Source organism: Streptopelia decaocto (assembly GCF_964273445.1).
Source record: "Streptopelia decaocto genome assembly, chromosome: 7".
NCBI lineage: Eukaryota > Metazoa > Chordata > Aves > Columbiformes > Columbidae > Streptopelia > Streptopelia decaocto.
In genome coordinates, this window is record NC_138661.1 from 39,768,102 (window position 1) to 39,795,191 (window position 27,090).

At 39.1% G+C, this 27,090-nt stretch overlaps 1 protein-coding gene across 2 annotated transcripts; it reads left to right on the forward strand.

Moving 5' to 3' along the window:
- The first annotated feature begins 326 nt into the window (after positions 1 to 326).
- VPS39 (VPS39 subunit of HOPS complex) lies at positions 327 to 26,772 on the forward strand. Of its 2 annotated transcripts, none has more exons than XM_082058137.1 (25): positions 327 to 569; positions 2,191 to 2,256; positions 3,576 to 3,640; positions 4,512 to 4,554; positions 5,550 to 5,644; positions 6,898 to 6,996; positions 7,678 to 7,770; positions 9,339 to 9,522; positions 10,032 to 10,152; positions 10,491 to 10,611; positions 11,422 to 11,551; positions 12,790 to 12,932; positions 13,773 to 13,916; positions 14,682 to 14,823; positions 15,108 to 15,194; positions 18,426 to 18,499; positions 19,098 to 19,196; positions 19,457 to 19,574; positions 20,054 to 20,182; positions 20,652 to 20,754; positions 21,662 to 21,707; positions 22,296 to 22,445; positions 22,610 to 22,744; positions 23,321 to 23,412; positions 24,571 to 26,772. In XM_082058137.1, the coding sequence occupies exons 1-25, from the start codon at positions 497 to 499 to the stop codon at positions 24,644 to 24,646; spliced, it is 2,628 nt and encodes an 875-aa protein (XP_081914263.1). In that variant the 5' UTR covers positions 327 to 496; the 3' UTR covers positions 24,647 to 26,772. The 2 variants fall into 2 exon arrangements, with proteins under 2 accessions (XP_081914263.1, XP_081914264.1); XM_082058138.1 differs by having other exon boundaries at positions 6,901 to 6,996.
- The last annotated feature ends 318 nt before the right edge of the window (positions 26,773 to 27,090 follow it).

Genomic DNA, 27,090 nt, shown 5'->3' on the forward strand with positions numbered 1-27,090 from the left:
GATGCGCAAGGGCTCTGTCAGGGTGAAGAGCGTCCCCTCAGGGACAGACACCGCGCCTCCCGCTGGCGCTGCCCGGGCCGACCCGCCCTCCCGTCAATGCCCGGGGGCTGGGGTGGGCTGCTCGCTGGAGGTAGCGAGAGCGGTTGCTTTGCAGGCTACCGCTGTGGGGCTGTGTCTGCCGCGGGGCCACGCCGGGCCCACTCGCTGGCCCTGAGGGGACCGCGGTGCGGCGGGCGGGACGCGTGAGGACCGGGAACAGTGCAGGAGGCGGAGCCGCACCGGGGCCTGGGGGCGGAGCCTCCTGGCGGAAGCGGCGGCAGGGCGGGCGCGGGGTCTGCCGGGAAGGGCGGGGAGCCGTGGGCCGGGCGGCGTGCGGCGGCGCTTGAGTCGGGGCTGTTCCCTCTGCGGCCACCGGAGCACGGGGGAGCCTCCCGCGGCGCCTGCCTCTCCCCGGTCGGCGGACGCTGTGACAGCCGCGCCCGGAGGAGCCGTCGCCATGCACGACGCCTTCGAGCACGTCCCGATCCTGGAGAAGCTGCCGCTGCAGATCGACTGCCTGGCGGCCTGGGGTGAGTCGGGGAGACCGCGGCGCTGCCGGCTCGGGCCGCTCCCCTCTCCCGGACAGCCGGGACGCCCTGTCAGCCGTTCTCGGGGCCTGCCGCGCCGTTCCCTGTGGCGGGCCGGGGTGACCGCGTCGCTCGGCCCCCGTCCGCTGTCCCTGGGACGGCCGGCGGCTGGGCGCGCGGGCAGCGCAGCAGTGCTTCTCCGGGTTTGGCGCGTTGTGGCGGCTTCGGGGCCTGCTGTCCTGCTCCCGTCGGGGGCTGCCCCGCTGTGCCGGAGGCTGCTGCGGCTCCCAGGGCTGTAACCGCGGCTCGGCTGGTTTCTCGCTAAAAAGGGTCCCATGTGTTTTGGCTAAAATTGATCTTGGAAAGCCAGTGGTGTGTTCCACTCATGGAATTACAGTCTGTGTGTGTTAATGGTATATAAATGTAGGTTATGTTTTCGGGCATACTCGACAGTCAAGGTTTCGGTCAGGTGATTGCACCAGCTGTTGTAAGGTTAAGGCTTGATGAAGCTTTTCCTACTGCTTGATCCACTTCCATCAGATGTTCTGCCATAGCACAAAGTTGGTAATTAAAAAAAACTCCAGACACTGTGAAACTGTGACCCATTTAATCTGTTTTAAGGACAGCGTTATAACCTGGATAGTAATGCCACGTTTAACCATGGGTTGTTTATGCCAGATGTGAAGGTAGTCTGTTTCTGCAGTGAGGCTTTTTGTCTTTTATCTCTTTGAAAGCATGCATTTTTCTGAAGTAGAAAAAAAAAAAAAGGCTAAACCCGCAGGCATGTGACAGGATGGTTGTGTTAAAAGAGGGAAAAAGAGATGTGATTCTGTCTCTACAACTTTTCTACCAGGTGGTAGAAAAATCGTCTTGCAGTAAACAAGATTTTATTAGAATATCAGCATCTTTGGTAACGAGGGAGTGCTAAATGTAGAAAGAAATATTTGTGTATGCTTCTTTCCTATGTGATCTTCAGCAAGGAGGAAGAATTTCAGTCGTATTTCATGACCCAGTAAATGTTCTGTGTCTTTTGAATGCCATAAATGCTGTAAATAGGAAGAGTCTGAAACTGTCACAGAGTTTGTGTATAAAAAAATTCTCTCTTGTAAATATTCAGTGAGTCATCCAGACAATTCAAATGCTGTTTAGGCAAAGCTGCCACTGTCCTTCCAGGCATAGCTGACTATGTCAGAGAGTTCTTATAAAAACTCGGCCATTAAAAAAAAATAACAACAACAAAACACACGGAGCTCCGTGTTTTCTTCCTGTTATGTAGCTCTGTTCCTCTCTGGGAGATACTGATGTTTGAAGAATAGTTTATTGCCTCTTTTGATTGCACAAAAGATGCAGTAGTTTGCTTCTTTACCTTTGTATAAACAAGTGGGATGTGATGTCTAGGCTGTACTCTCTTTTATTGCTTGATGTCTGGCCATCCTCTTCTGAGAATTGAAGCTACTTCTGAGCACTTCCACCAGAGAGATGGTAGTACATATGTATGAAGTCACCACAAAAAGTCGTTTTTGGAATTTGAAACAAGTTTCCAAGTGTTCTCATAAATGTAATTTAGCTGTGAAGGGCAGTCCTTGTTGAAACTAATTAGACTTTTTCTTCCCTTTTTTTGTAGAGGAATGGCTCCTTGTTGGTACCAAACAAGGGCATCTTCTTCTTTACAGGATAAAGAAAGACATAGGTAAGTTGATTTTAAGAATGGCACAAAAAGTTGATTGTTATTTCCTGCGCTGAAAGAGGTTGTAGGGATGTTAACACAAGTGTGTTTAACTGCTGAGTTTTTCCTACTTATATTTTAATATTTGTCTGGGATCTTGGGTGAAAGTGTACATACTGTTTATCAGATGTCCAAGGAAGATAGCAAGTAGTATCAGCCTTTTTTCTGCTGTAAAGTGTGTTTTATAACGGGTCTCCATATGTTTGAATTTATAGTAAGTTAGTGTAATTTTTGTGAATATGGTGTGCACAGCAGTGCAGTGTGCTAGTTGCCAGAGGTTTGATGTTTGCCTTCTGATAATGAAGGACTGGATTAATGAAAAAGCAACTTTATTCAGTGGGTGCGTGAGCATAAAGGGATGGGGAAGAAGGATCCCTCCTAACTAGTTCTGTTATGTATTTACCCTTCTCCCTGCCTCTTTGACAGTCATAAGTGTTCATAGTCTATTTTGGAGATGCCACAAATAGAACTGTTCTATTTTTGGTTTAGTTAAAATTGATTTTCATTAAACAGATTCGTATTTCGCATTATCTGCCATTATGTAGAAACTGATGTTATTGAACACAGTAATGCAGTATAGCATGGGACAGGAAAGAAAAACCCAAACATCTGTTTCCAAGTTCATCAGCTCTTGGAAGGATGTTCATTTGTAGCTAGTTCATTTCTAGAGACTGAATGCAGGTTGCTTTTTCTGAAATGTGTAGGCTGTCTATTCCAATCAGAACATGCTAGTCTTGAGTTACTAGTGTCTTATCTCACATGGTAAATTTCTCCCCCTTTTTTGCATCAATGCCAGGAGAGGTTATGTCATCAGAAAGTGTCTGTAAGTCTTTATCCCTAAAACTCCTTTTAAACCCTTGTGGCGTAGTGTTTATTCCTTGTCTACTTTGCAGTGATGTGCTCCCTAGCAATTTAAATTGCTGATATTTGATTGGTGTGCAGAAAGTCTTTATGGGTATCTTTGTATCTCTGGGTTTCATAATACTTAAATATAGTTCTTGCAATCTAAAATTCCAGCAAGGCAATAATGTAACTGTTGATGATGTTCTTGGATGGGTACAAGAAGTGTAATTTAAATTTTCCCCTGACTGTGCAGAAGACCTTCTGGTGCATTTAGCTATCAAGTAGAAGATAGCACAGATATGTTAGAACACTAATTTTTCTGGTGTTAAGTGGTCAAGTTTACCTTCATAATTGTTTGTAATCTTTTTAGTGTAAGATGTATGCAGCCATAAATTTAAGGGGAACTTCAGTTTACATACTCTCTCAAATCTTTTTGGTAGGTTGCAATAGGTTTGAAGTGACGCTAGAAAAATCCAACAAGAACTTCTCAAAAAAGATTCAGCAGGTAGGAAATACCATCTTCTTGATGTGGGAACAGTTTTCCAGTGTTTTCAGCCAGGAAATGAAATATTGAAGGTACTTCTGGAATCTCTGCTAAGCTCAACAAGTTTCCCCCAAACTATAGATTCTTCTAGAGGTGGCACAGCCTGCTGCTTTTGCCTGCTCTTCCCATAACAGGAGTAAACTTGGTTTGGTTGCTAAAGCAGAAAGCAAGGAATTGGAACTTACAGGTTTAATTTTGGCTTTTATGGAAATGTTGTGGTTTGCTGGAAGTCTTCAGCTGCTCTGAATTAGAATATTTTTTTTAAAAGGTGGTACTATACCAACACACTGTAATATATAATTTGACTCTCAGATAAAATGCTATAGGAATGTAAATGTAATTCCTCTTGCTTGGAATTTAGAACTAAAGTAACTAATTATCTACTGCCACTCTGCCACTCTTACTACTCTTTGGTGTGGTGTGTTTTTTTTGTTTTGGTTGTTGTTTGTTTTGTGATTTTTTTTTTTATTTTTTTTTTTTTAAGAACTTAGGCTCATTGCTTTCCCAAGTATCAATATAAGCACTTAAAGGTTATGCAGCCTCTTTGAGCAATGCTCTGCATATTTTTTAGAAGTACTTCTGTACTAGTAACATACCGCTTATTTAACATTTTTACCAGCTTAGGTAAAAGCTGTATTTGCTTGCTTGTAAAAAACTGCGTGCAGGTGAAAGGGGTTGCGATAGCTGGAGGAAAGTTGTGCATAGAGAGCTGCTTTGCTGTTTTCATTATTTTGAGAGTATCTAAGATGCATTTTCTTAGACAAGCTATAATCAAGCCTTGTTCAGAAGTTTAGTTTGTGAATGAAGTCACTAATAGAATTCTTTCTTTCAGATTCATGTTGTTTCTCAGTTTAAAATCCTGGTCAGTTTATTAGGTAAGTGAAGAAAATGTTTTAATATTTAATGAGCTCCTCTCGGTGCAGTTACTTGGCTGAATGTGGCACCACTTCCACACACCTGCATAGTAGTCCAGTTGTTGAAAAGTCATTGTGTAGCACTTAGACTCTTACTCTGCAGAGGAAGCATTATGCAGCATAGGTTGAGAAGCAGCTTCGTTTGTTGTAAGCCAACTTGGAGCACAACATATTAATGCTAAATTTTGTGACTGAAAAAGAAAAAGTACATATGAGTATGTATATAGTTTGTCTGTAGTTGGCATGTATTTATACACATATATATGTATGTGCATGCATATGTGTGTGTACCATATGACATGGGCTTAAACTTCTGTTCAAACTTACCTGATGTGTTAAACCAGATTCAGTTTATGTGCAGGTTGCAATCTTTTACGATCTTATGGAAGATCTAAGCTTGGCTGTCTCTGGCTATATTTGACCTTATGATCTTCCTATGTCTTTTTTTGCTCATGTTGCTACTCCCTTCTTTATGAACTCCCAGTCCCGGCCCTTCCGACTCCAGCATGCGTAGATTTCTGCTGCCTGCGTCCTCGTGCGTACAAAACCTTGACCACAGCACCCTCCCTTTGCAACCGTTCGGTTTCTGCTAATTTCAGGAGCCAGTTCAAAATGGCCTTTGCTTATACAATCATCCATGGTGAACTCACTCTGCTCTGGCCTGCTTGCTGTCCCTTCCACTCCCACTTCCTCTGCTTGGTTGGCGTCTGTTCTCGATTCCTTCATGTGATTTTACCAGTGCTGGTATTAGTCGTCTTTTCTGCATTTATTGTCGTATGTTTGTATATGCATTAGCACTTTTCAGCTTTTGGGAAAACATTCCTTTTCCTTTCTTGCAGCTCTTAGTTTCACAAGTTGTTCTTTTTATGTAAGCATAAAATATAACTTATTTCAGTTAGCAATGAGCTCTGTATGTATTAAATATTGAATAATAATTGGAATTTTGTTTAAAACAGAAAATAACATTTATGTCCATGACCTGTTGACATTTCAACAAATCACCACGGTTTCCAAGGCAAAAGGTGCATCTCTCTTCACTTGTGATCTTCAGGTAAGAGATGGAACACAATGGCACAGGTGTTCTTACTGCTTTTAATAAGTTCAACATTTTCATGTTGCTGTATAGATTAGGTTTGTTAATTTTGTGTTACATGCAAGTTGCTTGGGTACTAGTGCTTTTTAAAATTAGTATTTACTGGATGTTGTAGCTTCGCTTAATGCAACAATTTTTAATCTAGTCTCTTTATTTTTTTTTCTTGTCCTTCATAAGATATCTTCCTGTGCCTGTTGTGATTGTAGCCTTTAACCTCCTGATACAAAACTTCAGGGTGTTTTTATCCCGTAGTAACCTTGACTGTCTTTTTTGAGAAGTCCTCTTAAATAAAAAAGCTATTCCCTCTCCTTAAATTGCCAGGGTACCAACTCCTAGTGGTTCCCTTCACCAAGTGTCTCCATCACTATTTTTGTTATGTTTCTGTCAAACTGTATTGGCCCAAGGAGTCCCACAGCAGTTTTGACAGATTCAGTCCATAATGTTTCTGTAAGGTATAGCAATCCTCTCTTCTTGTGCTGTTGTTTATTGACTCATTTCTATCCAAGTGCGTTTCTCAGCCTACCCATGTCATTCAGAAACCTTAATAATAAACAGAAGAGATGGCATAGTGCTCTTTATCGCTTTTTATCTCTTTGCCACATGGGGCAAATTAAATATTTTGTTATTAAATATTATTTTGTTATTAAATATTTTCTAATAAGTACTTAGGCCTTTCTGCGTGTTGAAACTAGTTATGTCTTTCACGGTGCCTTTAAATCTGGTAGTTCCAAAGCGCCTTATTTTTTGTGTGTACAGGCACTTAGCTCTGCTAGTATTTAGTGTCAGGAAACTTTTCCAATAGGCTAGAATATTAAACAACTATTAGTGGTTTTATTTGTCAGTATAACACATTCTTTGCATTGTTGTGTATCCTCCCCTTTCCTATACTGTAGAGTTCAAGCTATTTATCCTAGTCTTCAGGGCTGGGCTGATAGTTCTGTGCTTATCTTCTGTTTGTGTGTGTTTTTTTTTCTTTTCTTTTATTTTTTTTATTTCCTTGGTGTCATGATCTTTGCCAAAGCTCATTTTTAAGTATCCAGCCCCCACCCTCCGTGCTTCCTTGTTTAGGGAATGTCCTTCTGGCATGGATGAACAAAGCTGCTTTTCAGCTGACAGTGTTGCTTCAGGCTGAGGGTTCTTTTGGCATTGCATTATCTTACCTGCCTCTTAGTTTAGAAGTTCCTATGAGTTAGGCCTCTCTGTTTTCACAGCAGTCAGACACAGGAGAAGATGTGCTGAGAATGTGCGTGGCGGTGCGGAAGAAGCTACAACTTTATTTTTGGAAGGACAGAGAGTTCCATGAACTACAGGTGAGTTGTTTCTGTAGTCCGTCATGCCTCAACAGGGAGCGTAGTTGCTCTTTACTGCTCACTGGACAGTCCCTGTTGCTCAGAGGCACCGCTGACATTCAGAGCATTGGCTCCCGTTGGTTCTGCAGTGATCTAACAATGAAGCAGCAAATGAAAGTGAAATACAGGTTGAAATTGCAATTAGTGACATTCATACAGTTTCATAAATTTAATCAACAGCTTTTTTCTGTGTTTTAACATTTTGGTTGTAGCACACTTCCAAGTCAGTGAAATGCATTAGTGTGCAGCCTCTCTAAATGTCTGCCTAACAATAAACACAATGGAAGTGGGTGCACTTCTACCAAAAGTTTTCCAGGTATGTCGTTTAAGTCAAAGGGCAGTTATTGACAACAAGCACAGAGAACTGCACTTGTGAATACTAGGATGATAAAAATAATTGATGGAAATGGGTAGAGAGCTAGGCTACTCTTCTTAGAAGTGACCAGCTAGCTCAGAGCATGCCTCTTTATTATGCACGCGTCTGGCTGTTTAGTTGTATACTGCCATTCCTTGACCAGCAGAAGTCAGGCTTGTGTAGTGGGGAATATGGTGTCAACAGCAGTGCTGCCTGTTACACTCTGTGTTGTCAAATTAGATTTTTGCTTTTCTCTTGTAACAGCTATTTTAACCTGTTTTCCTCAGGGGGACTTCAGTGTACCTGATGTACCCAAGTCTATGGCCTGGTGTGAAAACTCCATCTGTGTTGGCTTCAAGAGGGACTATTACCTGATACGGGTAAGACTGGTGTATGGAATACAGCGTTTAAGAAGATTTGGGTAGAAGTACCCACTATGAAGGCTGCTCCTGTGCTCAGGGATTTAGCTAACAGACATATATGAAAAACAGCATCTTGTACTCTTGCTGTATGTGATTTTGGAAAGGAACATCCAAGTCTGTTCTTTGAAACTGATGTTTTGTTAGTTTGAAGCTCTTGCAGAAGAAAGGCATTGGAAAAGATATGTTTTCTTTTGGTAGCAGTTTGTGTAAGCTCAGTTTACATTTTATTTAATGTATCAAGAAAGGAGATAGTTCTAAAATAGAAAAAAAAAAACAAAACCACAAGAATGTCTTATCTGGCAGATAGTAGAACTTGAACACTTTATCTTTTTCTGATTCTCTTGCTGATCTGTAGTGATTTCTGTCTGAAAGTCTCTAAACTTACAATTGTTAATTAGTATTACGGTTTCCACTGATGCTTCATACAACAGCTATATTTGATTCTCTTTTCTGCCTTTACAGTTGGCTTCTGCTTTTATTATGGGAAAATGAGAAGAAGATGAGGTTCACCACACTTGTGTACATACAGGGGTGACAACACTGATCTGTAGTCAACATGAAAACTGCACAGTAGTTTTTACAGTCACTTCAAACTGACAGTGCTCACAAAAGAAGTGATGCTTCTCTACAGCTTTCCTAGATGTTGATTCCTGCCCTTCTAGTGTTAATTGTACAGCAGCTCAAGCAGCAGGGTGGGGACTTGCAGTCCAAATGTCAGCTTTGGGTTGACTCTAGTAATTTACTGACCCATTGTTGAATGGCTTCATTTCAGTAGTAGGCAGAAAAAAAAATACATGTTTTTATGTTAGTGTTTTTTGCTGACTAGCTGTTGATTTCTAAGAATGCTTGAGCTGTAATGCAGGAAGCAGCAGGAGCATGTGTTTGGAGTTGAAGGAGAAGCATTCTCGTTTTTGGTGGCAGAGAGTTAGATCAGCTCATGAAACAGCTCTTCGTTGTGGGTGGGTTGTTTTGTTTGGTTGGTTTTTTGTTACTTTTTTGTTTGTTTGTTTTTGTTTTGTTTTAGTCGGATGGGTTCAGTTCCTTGGACAGCACGTGGCCTCAAGAGTGAGTAGCTAGAGCAGGGAAAAAGGCCAGGCAGGTTCCTTGGCTTTTAGTTTGTTTTTTGTGTCAACACTCACTCATGCCAGAATAAAACAGTGTTAAAGTTTTGGTCTAAATGAAATCCTCTGGTTACACCAACAAATTTTTGGACACACTAACTGATGTTGCTCCTGTGCTATGCATTTTATAAACCTGTATGATCTGTGTGCTCAGCTACTCTCATTGTAACAGGACTACATCATCTCAGATGCTGAAGTATTAATTCTTTATTTCCAAATGATGTATAAGCAAGATAAATGATAATATGCAGAAAATGTTATTTCTACTCTTTAAAATTGCACTTGTTGTGTTAGTGATTAGTCTGGGTTGTAAATCCCTCAAGGGGTTTTTGGCTGTGGTCTTATGCAGCTTTGAAATTTAGGTTATTTTGAGAAATATTTTTAAAATTTTCTTTATTATTCTAGGTGGATGGAAAAGGATCCATCAAGGAACTGTTTCCCACAGGGAAGCAGCTGGAACCATTGGTAGCTCCTGTCGCAGATGGAAAAGTTGCAGTTGGCCAAGATGATCTAACAGTTGTGCTCAATGAAGAAGGGATCTGTACTCAGAAATGTGCCTTGAATTGGACAGATATTCCTATAGCCATGGGTGAGAATTAGCAGTAATTTGCTAAAATTTGCTTCTTTGCTCCTTTATATATGACAAAATTGTTATGTTCCCAGTATTTGGAAACTGGCTGAATTTGGAGTGTGACAGTCTCAAAAGTATTTTAAGTTGTACTTTGATTGTGAAAGGTTTCATGTGTTTATTTTTGTTTCTTCCCCTTCTTTGCTTCTAGTCTGTATGCCTATCTCCTCCTCAGAAAATAGGCCTATTGCATATCTTTTATAAAGGGACAAGATTTGAAATGGAGGGTAGTATGTTAAAGCAGTGTAGTTCTTCTGAGCATCTGAGTGCCACAGAAATTCCTTATGTTGAAAGATGAGCAAAAAGCCTGGTAGTTGTCTATTAGCAAGCTGATGTTGTTTGTTTTCAATAAGCAAAAAAGGGACACATTTCAAGGGAAAATAAATTTAAGAGAAGACTTGAAGTTATGGCTTGTTTCAAGGCATATTTGAGAACAGTCAACTTATATTTTTTACTTGTTTCACTACTAGAACACCAGCCTCCCTATATCATTGCTGTTCTGCCAAGATATGTGGAGATACGCACTTTTGAACCCCGTCTGCTGGTACAGAGTATCGAGCTGCAGAGACCACGCTTCATCACCTCTGGAGGGTACTGAGTATAACTGAGTTACTTTTGTTGGGCTGTCTGGGTGTATGGTAGCCCTTTGAAAAACTGGGACAGGAAGAACTTTTCTAACTCACTTGGCTTAAGAAGTAGCATTGCAACTGTTTTTCAGTGTCATGGTCCTCCTGCTTTGCAGAGTGAATGATAGGATTGAGTTTGGGAATTTCTGACCACTGGAGATCCATCCTGCTTTGCAATATTGCTGAAATTGCTATTGTATCTGATCCATGTTTGTATTAACCAGAATTGTTTTTTTCAGATAGGGTATTGCTCCTTTCTCAGTGCTGGAACTTAGTAACTGACCTTTTTTGTCTTGTTTACAGCACAAATATTATATATGTGGCAAGTAATCACTTTGTTTGGCGGCTCATTCCAGTGTCCATAGCCACACAGATCCAGCAGCTTCTGCAGGACAAGCAGTTCGAATTGGCTTTGCAGTTGGCAGTAAGTGTTTGCAGCAGATACATTTGTGCAAAAGTACACAAAAGGATGTTTGCCTTCTGCCTGACTAACTAGTCTGGAGAGTTTAACCTCCGTATTGCCCACTTTGCACAAACTGGTAAACTCTAGCCTTTCGTGACTTCAGTTTTAGTTTTGTGCTGCCATTTCTCTCTGTTGATTTATCGTGGTTTAGATGTTGAGATATCATGTTGTATGTGAAAAATGGTGTTTCTTAGCTGTTTTATCAGTTACTGTCTTTTAGACTTGGAAGTCAGTTGGACTTCATAGTCTTCAGACTACTTGTAAACAATGTTGCTTGGAAGTGTGTGATTTGTTTTGTCAAAAGACCAGGATTTTTTGTGATGGCCCTCCATGTTACTGCTGAAATGTAGTAATTTCTTTGATATCCTGAAGCAGTACGCTTAATTATATTGCTGTTTTATGATTTTCTGGTTTCTGGGAACTTTCTTGAAACTACATTAAAATGAATTTGTTGCATTTTGTATTGCTAACTGGAAAAAAAAAAACCACCACAAAACAAACCTTCGAATAGGCAAATGATTGAAGAGAGAGTTGCTGTGATAGAGCAAGTATATAGGTAACAAGAGGCAGCTTTCAAACCTTCTAGGTTATCTCAGTGATACAATAAGCATAGCATCTAAGAGTCACCATCAGAGATGTTCACTTTGGAAGATTATCCATTTTCTTTTTATTCTCTCTAGAGGATATTACTCCTGTTATTTCTGTAGAGTGTTTCATTCTCATTTACAAGGCCCAGGAGTTCTTAATGTTTGTTAATTTGTATACGTTTAGGAAATGAAAGATGATTCAGATAGTGAGAAGCGACAACAAATTCACCACATAAAGAACCTCTTTGCCTTCAACCTCTTCTGCCAGAAACGCTTTGATGAATCCATGCAAGTTTTTGCCAAGCTTGGTACAGGTAAATGCTTTGGTTCACATTGAGATGCTTTGGTTAGGAGGAATGAAATGAAGCTGACAGATTGTTGTTTGGGGTTTTTTGTTTTCTGTTTCTGGTGTTTGTGTTTCATTTTTGTTTGTTTGTTTTTAATGGTTTGAGCCAGGGGGTTATCTTGTCCAGACCAGTCTCCTGTGAAGGGCAAATAGCCCAGGCAGATACTTAGGTGTTTGGTTTTTTTGTGTGGGATTTTTTTTTTTTTGTTTGTTTGTTTGTTTGTTTTGGTGAAACTGGTTATGGTACTTAATTAACTTCAGTCAGTGAGCTAAATCATGAATTTGCCCTTTGTGCAGAATACATTTGTGTTGTACACTGTTCTACAGCTTACATAGCATGTACATGTGTTGAGGGTTTCAACAACTTTCAAAAGCCTACTTATAGCTTCGAATGAAAAATAAGGAACAGCTGTAGATTTACTAAATCCTTGGACTTGGACCAAACTGAGGACCCTGTTTCATGGATCAAGCTACTGAAGCCAGGAAACTTTTCAGTGGTTTTGGAAGTCAAAATAGTCTCTGATGCTATTCTTGTGGTTCATGCTGGGGTTACTGGAAGAATACCTGGAGGCTGGACTGTACCATAGAATAGTGCATAAGACAGATTTCTTTATTGGTGGCAGCGTATGCCGTGTGCATTTAAACACTGAACTTTTACTTGTTTTGATGACACTTAGTGTCATATATACTTTGGAAAACTGCAATTAAGGAAAAGGACTGAGAACTCAAAATACTTTGAACTTAAATTAGAAGGCAATAATTTTGGATTTGCTTAAACTCCATGAAAATGGGTGCTCATTAGTTACAGATGGTGCTATTTGATTCTTGTTTCAAAAGCAAAGTAAATATTTTCTTAAAGCATTGCCTATTCCTAGAAATCCTGTCTTACTGTCAGAGTTGTTAATGCTGGGATTCTGTAAGAAGAGCACTAAGAGGATTATAACAATGGCTTGTTCTCCAGGTGTGTCAAGCACACAGATTAGAACTTGTGCTTAGACTGTGAAACAGTCTTTCTCTTGTTTCTTTTGCCTTGTTTTAGTTTCTTTTCTCTAAAAAGCAAATTCTGTTATCTGGAACCTCATGGACATACAAGTTGATTACAAACAGCTCTGTTGGAAAGCTGAGCTTGCTCAAAGGTTACATATATTTAAGGTTTGCAAAAAGAATGTTATGAATGGTTACTAATACTAGTTATTTTTTGCTTAGATCCCACTCATGTGATGGGTCTGTATCCTGACCTCCTGCCCACAGATTACAGGAAACAGCTACAGTATCCCAACCCCCTGCCAGGGCTCTCTGGGGCAGAGCTGGAGAAGGCACATTTAGCTCTGATAGACTACCTGACTCAAGTGAGTGCTTCTATATCTTTTTAGAGCAGGGTTGTTCAGTTTTAGTGTACCTTCTTGGTTAACTTCGATGTGCAGGAAGCAGTACGCCTACTCCAGCTCTGTCATGCTAGCGTTAATGGCCTGTCTTCATGGTTGGAAGCTATGAGAAAGCAGGAGAACTGGAGGATGTGAGGTGCCCCAAAGATATGTGTGAGACATCACATGTGACTTCTGTGATGACTAGGCAATACTTACTAATGGACCAAATCTGAACATGGGTCTGGTATTTTATTTCTAGTAGCCTTTTGAGATCTTGATCTTCTGGTTTTGTTTGGTGACTATTGTGGAGGGCACTCTATCCAGGAGACACATCAAAAGTATGTGTTACAAGGTGGAACAGGAGGTAGTGGGTACTGTAACTTCCTGCCCTCTTTATTTTGTTGTAACTGTAAACTGAACTGTTGCCATTCTTATTAGACTGAAAATAAGCTTGTGTCTGAAGGAAGATAATTTTTGTGTCTACTAGTTCAAAACCTAAATTGTTCTCCATATGTTTTAAATGTCTCCTGACTTCTCTAAAATGTCTCTATTCAGGTTAACTGAGTTTCCTTCTGACTATGTGCTCCAGAGTCTTGACATCTTGCAAAGCTATAAATTGCAAAACAAATGCATACACCTGAGTGTGGTTGGGGAATTGATGTGTTGAATAGTCAGTAACAACAAAGATTATTTAGGAAATGACTAAAATGAGTTATTAAATTGATTTAATTTAGTCTTTTTCCTTGGTGGGTTATATTTGCTGAGATGAGATAGAGAAATCCATGGCCTTTTAGTGTTAAAAATTCATCTGATGTCCTGCAGAAAAGAAGTCAGCTGGTGAAGAAGCTAAATGATTCTGACCATCAGTCCAGTACTTCACCACTCATGGAAGGAACACCCACAATCAAATCCAAAAAGAAGCTGCTACAAATCATTGATACCACCCTGTTAAAGTGTTACCTCCATGTGAGTCTCTGCTTGACCTAGAGGCCTTTCCTTTACCGTTCAAGCTCAGTTGGAATTTCAGGTTGAAACTTTTGAGAAGAGAATAAGGTGCTACTTCAGAAATTCTCACACATCTGTCTATCTTTGGTCTAAAAATGATCTCTGAAACTTCAATGTTAACTTGTTTGCTCACTGGTCAGTAAGTAGTTTCATGGAGTAAAACAGATGTGTCCATTTATGGTCTCTGCTTCTGTCAAAAGAACGTGGCCTTGCGTGTGTATTTTGAAGTTCTAATGAATGCTTCTTGTGTTGCCTTGTACTGTTAAATGCAGGAGACTATGATCTTTGCTATCAATGGTGTCTTTCAAAGCTGACCTCTATTCTGGAAGTGGGGGAATAGGTCTGATATATTGAGTTTTTTCTATCCCAACAAATCAGGGAAATGAAGATGGGCCTTGATCTAAGATGTTAAGCAGGGATGTCAAACTCAGTTTCACTGGGGGACACATCAGCCTTGTGGTTGCCTTGAAAGGGCCAAATGTAATTTTAGGACTCTATAAATGTAACTACTCCTACATTTACAAAGTCCTAAAATTACATTCGGCCCTTTCAAGGCAACCACGAGGTGACTGTGTCCCCTGGTGAAAATGAGTTTGGTGCCCCTGTGTTAAACTGTCATTTCTTATGCTATGAGACTTTTATTTTCCCCACTGTTCCAACTCATGTTTTTTTTTTGCTGTAAACTTAGGAGATGCTCATGTTTAAGCACTCCCTTTTTGCTTGCAGACAAATGTAGCACTGGTGGCACCATTGCTACGTCTGGAGAACAATCACTGCCATATTGAGGAGAGTGAGCATGTTCTGAAGAAGGCACACAAATACAGTGAGCTGATAATACTGTATGAGAAGAAAGGTCTGCATGAGAAAGGTAGGTATGAGGTTGGAATGGGGAGAGGAGAAGGGATAGGAGCATGTATTCCTAGTGTTGAGTTTTAACTTCGGTGAGCAGACAATATTCTGAAGAGACTTTGTTTCTAGGTCTATCTCATAATTAAATCAGTTTTTATTCCTGTTACCCCTTTGGCCTGTGTGTTTAAAACAAAGCTTTGTTTTGTCTCTGGTAGCAGAACATGAAAAATGCACCTTTTTGTGTTTCAAGCTGGAATGATACTTGTGATTATAAAGGAATGAACCTCTTTGTTTTTCTGAAAGCATTACAGGTACTGGTGGATCAGTCAAAGAAAGCCAACTCGCCTCTGAAGGGTCATGAGAGGACAGTACAATATCTACAGCATTTGGGTGAGTGGAAGCATTGCTTTTGTGAAGCGTTATGCTTGTTGGGCTTAGTGGTTATTATGCTGTTCAGCAACTTGCTAGAGACTTATCGAGTTAAAGGGTATCCTTGTCATCTAGTTTCTTGTGTAATGCAAGCTTCAAGGATTAATCCATGAATGTCTTGTTGAATCTTGAGTATCTTATTGGAAAATATTCTTTGTTTCCAATAAAAACTTCCATTGCTGGAAAATACGGTGTAGTATTTTGAATTTTTGTTCCAGTGGTGACTTACGATCACTGACAAAAGGAAGGTTTAGCCTTTAGAAGTGTCAGGCTTTCCAGCTGAAAGGCTAACTTCCAGTTGCTGGGTCTTGTAGTATCTTTCTTGAGATGAAGAATCCTATATGAAGGTTTTGTTTTCTGAGTATGGTTAGACCCAGGTTATGACCTAAGAGTTGTAGTTGCTGGTCACAGCATCATGGTAGGAACTTAATGTGTTGACTCTTTGTTGTGAACTCCCAAGTCCTTTTTTGGTTTTGCTATTTTTGAGAATAGTCCCTTCCCATCCAATAATACTATTTTTCTAAATGCACAAGTCTTTAGTATCACACTAATAGTTTAGTAGTGAGTAGTGTATGAGAGAAATAACTTTGTTCATCTCCTAGTCTTACACTGTTGGCAAAGTTTGATATTCTATAATTACTTTTTAAAGAATTCCTGCTGGCTTCTGTTAGCAACATGTTTATTCAATGATAATACATTACTTACAATGACATTGGGAACTTTCCTGTTTGTGCCACATCTCTGTCTTATTCATTGGTGTCATTCTGTGACGTCACCATCTTAGAGAAGTGTAGGTATGTTATATTCGGCATACAGCTTTAGAAAAAAACTTCAAATCTTATTTAAAAAAAAATTCTGTCATCTTGATAAATTAATCTTGATTGACCTATGTCAGCTGTTTTTTTTTTCCCTGAGATTTATGATGTTTCAGACCTGTAAGCATCCAAGTTGTCCAGAATACTTTTCTAAAATGTTGGCAGCTTGCTAGAATTCTTTTAGTCTGTGGGAGCTTCTCTGGTGTTTCAGGACCTCCCAAAAATAGTTTTCCTGCATGCTTCTTGCTCAGTTCTTTAAAACTGATAACAAATATTTGTTTCCACTGTATTTCGTTACTTTGAAGTGAACAGACCCAATCTAGAAAGTTAATTATTGCTAATAGGTGGAATGTTTTACGCTAGTGTCACTTGCAGCTTTCCCCTCACCCAAGTAAATCACAGAAATGTAATACTCTGTGTGTGTGTTTTAACTGGAGTAGCTGTTCTGCCTTGGTTAACTCAGTGTCACTTCTGGGAGTCCCTTAAATAAGATGATAAAAGCATTTCAGGCAATGGAGTTTCTACGGATTTTTTTTTTCCCCTGGCTCTCCCTTTGGTGAGGCTTCTGTAGTCATGAGTTTCTAATGTAGGTAATGGTTGACTTAAACAAAAAATATTTTTAATTATGCGGTATTTTTATTTACTTTCACTTACATTCTGTGTTATCTCTTAGTCATCTCTTGTGTAGAGGTTTTTGGGCATTTAATTAAATTTTCTTAAATGGTTCTCAGGTAATTATAGAAAATGTTATCCAGGCTTGTAGCTGTGGCCTTTAAAGTCATTGCAGATTTGGGTTTGAGACTTGTCATGCATCAACAGAGTAAGCACTTATTGTTTATTGCATCAAAGAAAATATTAATTGTTAATTCTGTGACTGTCCATGCCCATCAAAAATAAACTTTATCTGTGCAGAGTTAGGCACAGGAGAATGATGTGTTTGATTGCGTGGTAGGTGGTGTTCTGTATTACAGTATTCCTTATCTGTTAAAGTAGTGGCATGCAGAACTTCTTCCTATTATAGCTGATATTAGGGATTTGTTGCTAAGAAAGTTTGGAAACTCAGTGTCTGTGTTAATCCCAGCAGCACAGAATATCCTTGCCTGTGATCTGCTGAGGGAGCCAATTGGTTTGTTTTCTGTTGTGTTGCACTCTTGGCCTTTTAGTATTCTGATCTATAAACAAACTTTGGTAGTTACTTGATAGGTTGTTCTTCTCCTTCTGACATCCTGAGTGTTTTGAGTAGGTTGTAACTTCATGTTTGATTTGGTCATGATTTCAGCAAAGGCAGCTTGATCAGTGCTTTGGAAAGAAGCTGTTGTAGTTCATCTCACTCATGTTTATAAGGAGTTAGATTTTCATTGTCTCTTTTTCTATATGAGAACTTACTCCCATGATTTGTCAGGTCTTTTATTTAAATTTTCTCAGCGAGGCTAGCAAGCCCATTCCCATATAATTCTCTGAGAATTCAGAAAGTTAATTGAGGTTCAGCAAAATTCAGACCCATGACCCTAGTGCCATTTGCCAAGTCACTGTTTTATTTCTGAAGCTTTGCAATTGGCTCTTCTGGGGACTATTTTAATTGTTTTACTTTGTAGTGCTTATCTTCTGTTTTTTAAAATACTGTTACTGTGAAGCTGCTGCTTGTTTTAAAAGTTTAAAAAGTAACTTGCTCCTGATGATATTAAGGGATAAAGAAGAGCAAACAATGGCTGCCTTTTTATTGGGTTGGTGTAGGTTTCTGTTTCTTGTACAGTTGTTGTTGCTTTGTTTCGGCAGGGAATGCATCAGTGGGTTCTGATCCAGAGGGTGGGGGAAAAGTCATGTTTTCCTAATACGTTTATAAACTTTGTGAACAAATTTGTCCAAATGAAAGTATTCTTTTAAAGAGGCAGGTCTTAAATTTTCTGAAAAACTAAGAGGTCATTACCTGTCAAGTACCTTTTACTTCAGTACTGTGGTGCTTTACTACTTGTTATGAAGCATTTGACCCTTTGCTATAGGAGTCATTAGACTGTCAGGATGGAAATGGACTGAGGGAAATTACACAAGTAAAACTAGAGTCTTCTAATGAAAAAAAAAGTAAGAGAAGATTTTTGGAGTGTGATTTCAGACCAAAACTGAGCTCAGTTGTCTTAAAGTTTATATTTGGTGGCATTTAATATTTGAGTTAATTATTGGTCCTTTTAAAAATCATATTTGCAAAGTAATGAAATTGTGACTTTAGTGTGGAATGTGTGATTTGTTTGACTTGAAAAAAAAATGAACCAAATTCTTCCTGTAAATTAATCTTTGCTGGCTCTGAAAGCATCTGCTTGTGTTGTGAGTAGAAAGATCTTTAGGATTTTAACATTGAACACTGCTGATTTTTGTATTCCAGGCACAGAGAACTTGCATTTGATATTTTCCTACTCTGTCTGGGTGCTAAGAGATTTTCCTGAGGATGGATTGAAGGTAAGTGTGGTTGAAACAGGCACGTTGCCATTGAGATTCTTAGTGCAGTGTATGGAATTGGGAGAGCTCAATGTAAGAAGCCAGGTATTAATGCTAAATTGAATTAAATATAGAACTTATATTTTCTGTGTTCCATACTGTGGTAAGATTAGCAGTAGATAGAGCACGATAGCCTTTCAGTTTTTCTCGTGCTTTTCTCTTCTTGGAATACCTTATCTTGTAACACGTAGCTAGGAACTTTTGATGGAACATTTAATGTTATTGATATGCTTTTTGCACAAGAGCCTGATTGAAGATTTTAATGTCAAATGTTTAATACGCCTTTCTTACTTTCCCTTTCCTCTTTGATATAGAACTGACTTCCTATACTTCAGGAGTGTTGGGCACTGTAAATCAAGTGTTAACTAAGGCAGAAGTGGGGATATTTGTTCATTCTTTCAGATAGGAGATAGCTTCTGGGTGCCTAAATATGATGCACAGATTTTTTTATATTTCTTATGCTTACCTTTGGACATATGTGATGATATGCTGGGCATCAGTGCCACAGAGAAAATGCACTGTGGCACTTAAATTCTCTGAACAAAATTTTGTTTAACAGATATTTACAGAAGACCTCCCTGAAGTGGAAGCTTTGCCACGAGACAAAGTGCTCAGTTTCTTGATAGAAAATTTTAAAAGCTTGACTATTCCTTATCTGGTAAGAACTTAGTCTGTACTAGTGCATTACCTTCAGTGCAAAATGTTTTGTGTAAGGCTTTAGTTCTCCAGGTGTTGGAGCCTGATGCTGTCTCAGAGCATGCTAGCTTTCTTATAAATTGTGCAAAGAAAAAATAATTGAAATACATGAAATCATCAAGTCTTGCCTTGGTAAAGGCAAGCATGGAACTGTTGCTTGCTTGTAACAAACTACTTCCTATAGGAAGTTTCTGTAATTGAACCTGGAACATGTATTTACAGGAACACATAATTCATGTCTGGGAAGAAACCGGTGCGGAATTTCACAACTGTCTGATCCAGCTATACTGTGAGAAAGTGCAGGGCTTAATGAAAGAATATCTCAAGTCTTTCCCTGCAGGTATGTTTAGTCTTTCCTGGTGGGAGGACCAGGGGCATGGACAGCACAGGGGAGCTTTCACAGTACGTCGCTTTAAGCTTTCCCTGTTCATATCCAGAAGGTGATATCCCAAGTGATGAAGGAACTGGAACAACAAAAGTTGTGGGTTTGTAGAGAAGTCTATTTTATTGCCTCCCTAGAGATCTTAAGGGACCAAGTGAAACTTTGTTCATGATTAAGTGTAATGGCAGCTACTGCTTCCTGAATTCTACACATTAAGGGTAGGGAAGTGTCTTGAATAACTGAGTCTATTGTTTAACCAGTCACTTGATGTGTTTTAGGGAGCTGAAGTAATTTGACACGTGCACCAGAATCCCAGCCCATATAACAGTTTCATCAGCATTTGCTTCCTGCTCATAATTATTTGTTTCTCTTCTTCTGCTTACTAGTGTAGTGAAAGAGCTGTCTTACTGTAGACTATGTTGTTTTCTTCCATGTAGATAAAACTCCCGTGCCTGCTGGGGAGGAAGGAGGAGACTTGGGGGATTACCGGAAAAAGCTTCTGCTTTTTCTGGAGAAATCTAGCTGGTATGAACCTAGCCGGCTAATTAGTGACTTCCCTTTTGATGGTGAGTTCAGTTTCCATAGATTAACTAAACCCTAGCTTATGGCATTGTACAGCAAAGCCTTCTCACTGATTGTAGAATCATGGTAAATAGAAACAGAAAAGATGGCTGGATCTGTAGTTGCAGGCCACTGATGTGTAACTAACTCTGGTTTTGCTGGTGCAGTTGGATTTACCAGTGTCTGCAGGAATCCTGTAACTGTTCACCTAAGACCTTGTGGTGTCTCACATCACTTAAACATTTAGCCTAACTTTTTGATGAGCCTGTATTGCTCAACAGATCTGAAGTTTTTTGTATCTTAAGGTTACATAAGTATTCATAAAATGTTACTGAGACTAGTGTGAAGCAGACTTACAGTCTCTATGTAACTTTAGTCTGTGCTCAGACTACAGTCCCTTCCGTTAGTTTGGTCACTAATGGAGCTTATGTTGTCTTTGTGTAGCTGTTGACTAATCCTTCATGCTCTCTCTAGGTCTCCTGGAAGAACGTGCTCTGCTCTTGGGTCGTATGGGGAAGCATGAGCAAGCTCTGTTCATTTATGTTCATATTTTGAAGGACACCAACATGGCTGAAAAGTAAGAATTTCTTTAGTTTTTCTATTTTTGTCTTTTACTCACTGCCCTGTGGATAGGAAATGTTGTGAAATGTTGCCGTATGTGGAGCATGAATGCTGTAAGCCTTCAGGATCTTCTTGGTTTACGTGTTTTCTTGACTCTTAGGCTCTTCCGGATATCCGCAAATTATGATACCAAACCCTTGAGGCTTACCTTTTCATGCTCTTCTATCCTTGCTCTTTAGAGCAGTATGACTCTCATCAATCCATTCTTCATTTCCACCTGTTCTCAGCTTGTGAACTTCCCTGTGTTGTCCTTTCTCTTTTGAGACATTCAGTAGCCCAGGTGGAAAGTTGAGCTTCTTCCGTTAGCAGGATCCTCATGTATCATATCAGTGAACACTCTGAGTAAATCTGCAGTACTTATGTGAAAATAGGGTTAACTGATACTGACAAGTATATCTGAACAGTGGGGCCTGTTCAACATAGCTTCCTTTAAAGCTAATATCAGCAAATGCCTCTTAGAGGACATTCAACCCTGGTATGCAGTATACACTAATAAACACCTTTTCTTTGTGATTCAGTAATTAGATATATCTACACATACATTTTTATGCTATGATGTGTTGATTAGATACTTTTTTCCCCCCGTTTCTTTACACAGCTGAATTAAACTTGGTTTCTGCATGAATGCTTTTCAACTTGTTTGGAAGTGGGAGACTTGCATAAAACCTCCCTTTTTCTCAGCATCATAATGCAGAGTAAATGGTGTAATTTTGTTCAGCTTGATTAATTGATCAGAATTGGGTGTACAGTCACCTAACTTGGATGACTTCACTAACCAAAGCTTCTAAATGTTGATTTCTGTGGACTGATTCTCTGGGTTTCAAAACTGTCCCTGCATTTCACTTCATTCTTCTCTGTTCTAGCTACTGCCATAAACATTATGACAGAAACAAAGATGGCAACAAGGATGTAAGTAGCTTCATCTTCCTTTTCAGTAGGGATGTATTAGACTATTCATACCATTCAGGGATTTTAAAGTTTTTGCTCTGTATAGACTTTTTCAGGGTTTGTGTATGTGGACAGGAACCTGTGTATAAACTCTTGGAATTTAGGAATTACTAGATGATTTTTTTGTTGTTGTTCTTGAGAATGTTACTGTATCACTAGAGTTGAAGATATATGCTGTTGCTGAGGTTGTGATGGAATTCAGAAGACAAAATACTCTGTGTGTATTCCACATACTTCTATGGGAAAGTTAATATTAAAAAGCAGTCAAGTGTTGGTTTCTAAAGATGATGAACGAGTTAGGCAAGATGAGGGAGTGCAATTAAAACTGCTTTTACAGAAAAACTTTAGTGTAGAATGCAAGTCCTAAGACCTCGAACATCATTGATACTATTCAGTTTTTGTTGTTTTAAGATGGGAGCTGTTTAAATGAGCACTTCAGAATTTTGAATACCATGGGTACAGCTTATTAACACCATTGCTGGGTTCCACCAACACTGTCAGTTGTGGGTATGTGCAGTGGTTTCAGAATTTTCCTTTTTTGTGCAACAGGTCTATCTGTCACTGCTCCGCATGTACCTCTCCCCACCGAGTGTTCATTGCCTGGGACCAATCAAGATGGAAGTTCTGGAGCCTCAAGCCAACCTGCAGGCTGCTCTGCAGGTCTTGGAACTACATCACAGCAAACTGGATACTACCAAGGTAAGAAGGACTTGTAAGTACTTGGTTTGTCCTGTTGGCAGAAGGTACAGGAGTAGGCAAGTGAACAGATTGTAACAGTGTCAAGCTAAATGTGTCAATTTCTATTCTGTTTTGTTCTCTATTCCTTGTAAGTTTTTTTCTAACTTAAGTATATTTTGCTCCAGGCAATAAACCTACTCCCAGCAAATACACAGATTAGTGAGATTCGGATCTTCTTAGAGAAAGTCCTTGAAGAAAATGCCCAGAAGAAAAGATTTAATCAAGTACTCAAGAATCTTCTCCATGCTGAGTTTCTGAGGGTGAGTACCCACCACCTGTCGTTTATGGGAATGGTGTTTTAAAACCGATGTTCAATGAACTGTTTTTTATACAGAATATGTGTCCTCTAGATGGTGCTGTAGTGCACCTGAAATTAGTATATGTGCATCAAGTAGACTAAATGTCTCCTTACAGTAGATGGCAAGTACATTCATTTTAGTTTGGATGAGGTGTGTGCTTTTGCAGTGAGTGCCTGGACTCTCTGGCGTGCATTGCAGGATGATCTCAGAGAGGTGGACTGGATTTCTTTCAAATAAACTACACCAGATGATGCACTTCAGTAGTTCATCGGAACACCATTAAGGGTTTGAGTGCCTCAGTCTGTGGACCAGACTAGTTGAAAGTAAAATCTTGCAATTTGGATAGTGTGGGTGCTGGGTGTTCAATACTACCAGTTCTGCTCTACAGACCCATTTCTTTTGTGTTGTACAACTTGCTAATATAGATATAGCCACTGAAAAATGTTGTTATAGGTTTCATTTTCACTGGACTAAGAGGGAGCTGTGGTGTGGCATTGCTCTTTGAGCCAGTTTGTGTTTATCTTTAATCTTCTCTAGGTCCAGGAGGAGCGGATCTTGCATCAGCAAGTGAAGTGCATTATTACAGAGGAGAAGGTGTGCACTGTATGTAAAAAGAAGATAGGTAACAGGTGAGAAAGCATGTGCCTTAAAGTTTGTGAAGCTGAATCAAACATGAGACTTGTACACTTAAACTAAGAATGTCGCAAAACTTGGAATGTGTATATACTTTGGGAGAACTGCAGTATGAGGTGATATTTGGAGAGTGAATTGGAAATTACGTCACTCAGCTGGGTAGCTGGGAAAACATCAAAGCTTTAGTCAGTGAAGTTTATTGGAAGAATTTAATCCTGCTTTCAAGAAAAGAGAGTAATAAAATCCCTTCAGAAACTTGTCAGACTTCTTACTTCACAGCTCTAGAAGGCTGAAAATAACTTCTCGTACTGAATTTGGAAAATTTTGTAAGAACAATACCTACTCCTTGCTTCTTAACTGGAATTAAGAAGGATGAAATAGAGAATTTCAAGCGAAGACACGTGTAATGGCTTTGTGGTTCCCTGGCTGATATACATTTTGTAGCCTAATTATCTTAGGACATCTAAAAGTAGAACTAGTTCACTTGATACCTGGATAACGGTAACTTTTCTCCTACCATTCCCAGTAGGTAATTATGGGTTGGTATAGAAGGCAAATTTTATTTGTACTTTTTCTTCTTTGAATTCTAGTGAAGTGCCACATGACTAGCTTATTCATTGTTTCTCTTGTTGATGTGAACCCTTCTGAGATACCAGTAGCATTCACAATGATAGGGAAAGGTTCTTTTTTCCAAAACATTGTCATGAATGTTGGTCAAAATATACTTACTACTGTGCATGTTCAATTTTTTGCTGTTAGCATGTAGAACATAGCATCAGAATTTAAATTTGCATATGCGTCATTGCAGTATTGTTTTAGTTGTCAAGGATTTTTCTAATGCTGTTAAGTTCAACAAGGTTTTGAAAGTCAATCATGTCAGTATGTCACCCCATCTTTAATTTAGTAGCAGTGACTTCCAAGTAGTGTGCCTACAGAAATGGAAATAGTTAGTATTTTTTTTTAATTATACTCTTACAAAATCCATAGAAATCTTTTGTCTGTTTTGCTCAAGAATATATTCAGAGTGTAATTTAAACTGCAAAGTATCACTTTCATGTAAGCATCTTTTTCTGATTCTGACACAATTTGGATGTTCTTGTTTCAGTAGAGAAAACTGTATTAACAGTTGATTTTCATGTTCTGTTTCTTCACAGTGCATTTGCTCGATACCCTAATGCAATAGTTGTGCATTATTTCTGCTCTAAAGAAGTCAACACATTGGACACCTGACTTTGTCATGGTCAACATTCATGTGAAATTCAGAACTGACAACTTCAGAAGCTGATGCCTCTGAGATTTTGTTTTTTTGAGGCTTGTTCCTAGGTTCTCATATACTGGGTAGAAGTCAATTGTAACTGTGGACTAACTGTACTTGTCTGGCAATATTGATTTACTCAAAAATTACTTTAACCATGTTACTACAGAGATGGCAACTACACTGTACCTCTTGGTACTCAAATGAAGAATGGAAACTGATTTTTATAGTGAGTTTTGTATTGCACTCCAACCTTGTGAATGAGTTGTTAGACAACTGTTGGGCCTTCACCACAAGTCAAGTTTTACTATAAAACTTACCTCTTTAGAATGACAACATTGTGATTTGGCCTTGTATGTAAATAGCTCCTTCAAAAGAGAAAACTTCCTTAAAGTCTTTGCGGCTGCATCAGTGTTTCATGGAAATCACCAGGTTTTTGGCATTTAGAAGGCTTCTGTGCCTATTTCTATGCCTAGAAATATAATTTTACTTTCATCTCAGTAATGGGAATGTTTAAATGCTGGCCAAAGGAATCTTTTTATTGATGTTCAGTGTTATCACCTGATCTTCTGATAAGCAGAAGTTCCACAGGAGGGAGTCAGACAAACAGTAAATACCACTAGTAAGCATTTTTTTCTTTTTACTTTAGTTCGAGCTGTAAATTGAATTAACTTCTGTATTGTTTGCACTGAATATGTTCACTCTTAGCATGAGTGGAAGCTCGGAGACTATTCTAAGAAGTTCACATCTGTACTCATACCAAAAAGCAGAGAACAGTCTGTAAAGCAGCTTCCGAAGGGACTGAACGATAGTTATTGCTTGAGTTTCTAGGCTACACTTTAAATTTGTGTATATGAAGTCCTTTGGTCTCTCGTTTACTTTCCAACATTGAAGTAAAATCCAGAATATTCAGCATCTCTCTATTTTAAATGCTCTAGAACTGTGTTCTGCTCAGGCTGGTACTGCTCTTAAGTCACTCTTGGGCCAAAAGTCTTAACTACAAAAACTGGATTGTACCATACTCCTTGTAGGCTGTAATATATTTGTCTAACTTATTTTTCCACAAACTTTAATCTATAGCAGATTTGTATGAGGAATATTAGAAGGTGTGATTGGTGCAGAAGGAATCAGTGCAGTGGTAATGAAAAGGCAGCAGTAGCAAACAACCCAATAGCTGGGTATCTTACTCCCAACATCCCGGTCTAGCAATACTTATGTAATTATTAAATGGTGTGAAGCATGACTTGTAACTACCAGATATCACCTTCTAATGGACAAGTAGATGGATAAAGCCTGTCTGCCTAAGGTCTAATTGGATCCCAGTTAACATCATGGGTTTACTTAAGCCATTGTTATGTGAGTGTTTTTAGGAATAGATCTGCCGTAGGCTGACGAGTCCTAATACACTTTCATTTGCCAGTGTTAATAGTTTCTCCTGATAACTGTTTGTTTTTTTTGTTTTCCCATGCATTTGTATTTATTGTTCGCATGCTGTGCATTCTTAATGGGTTTCTTGATCCAGTGTTTTGCTGCTTCTGTACTTGATGCCTTGGGCAGTATTGCTACTGAGGTCTTTCTGCAGGGGCTGGGTAGAGGGAATCTGTGGTGTTAATGTTTTTAACCTTGTATTTCTTCTATTTGGAGAAGAAAGCCTAAAAATACTTATATTGGATTTGCACATTCTGTATAGATCTTTATATACTAGTTCAGGTACAGAGGGAAGATGATTTGGGAGAGCTGGGTTTACAGGTCATTGAAAATGAAAGAAGGGTATTTTAAAAGGCCCTTGTATTCTTTGTATACAGATACAACAATGTTACTCTGATTTTTACCTATCTTATGTTTAGTATTCTTAGTCTTATTTTTATTTACCTTCATTGTCTGCTACCAGGAGAGCTGTATTCACACATGAGGATCTTCATTGTGCTCTTACTTTCACGGTTAAGGTTGTGCCTCTGTTCACCTCCATTGTGTACCTTTTACAGACATGTGGTTTGCAATGTTTTTTTTTTTTCTTTGGTTCTTATAATGTGGTTTGGGTTTACTAACTACACAGCAGATTTATCTAAAGCAATAGATTGTAATAAATATTGTGAACCAGTGTGTGTTTCAATCATTGTGCAGTTAAACTTCTCTAGGGTGCTGTAAATGTTTTTACGTATTAGTCCTCACTTTCTTCTGGAAGTCAGACCCAATGCAGGGGCTTCCAGTATCACCCCTTCTTTAGTATGTGTAACTCAAATGAGGCTATGTCATATGAGAGCTGTTATCACTTTTCAACTTTAGTTTGTTGATCTACAGGTTTATCATATGCTTGTGAATGTTCTCAAAACACAACTAAACCCACTTTTTGTATTCTCTCTTTGAAGAATGTTTTTCGAAGTCTTATACTGTTAAATATGTACTTATTACAGAACAC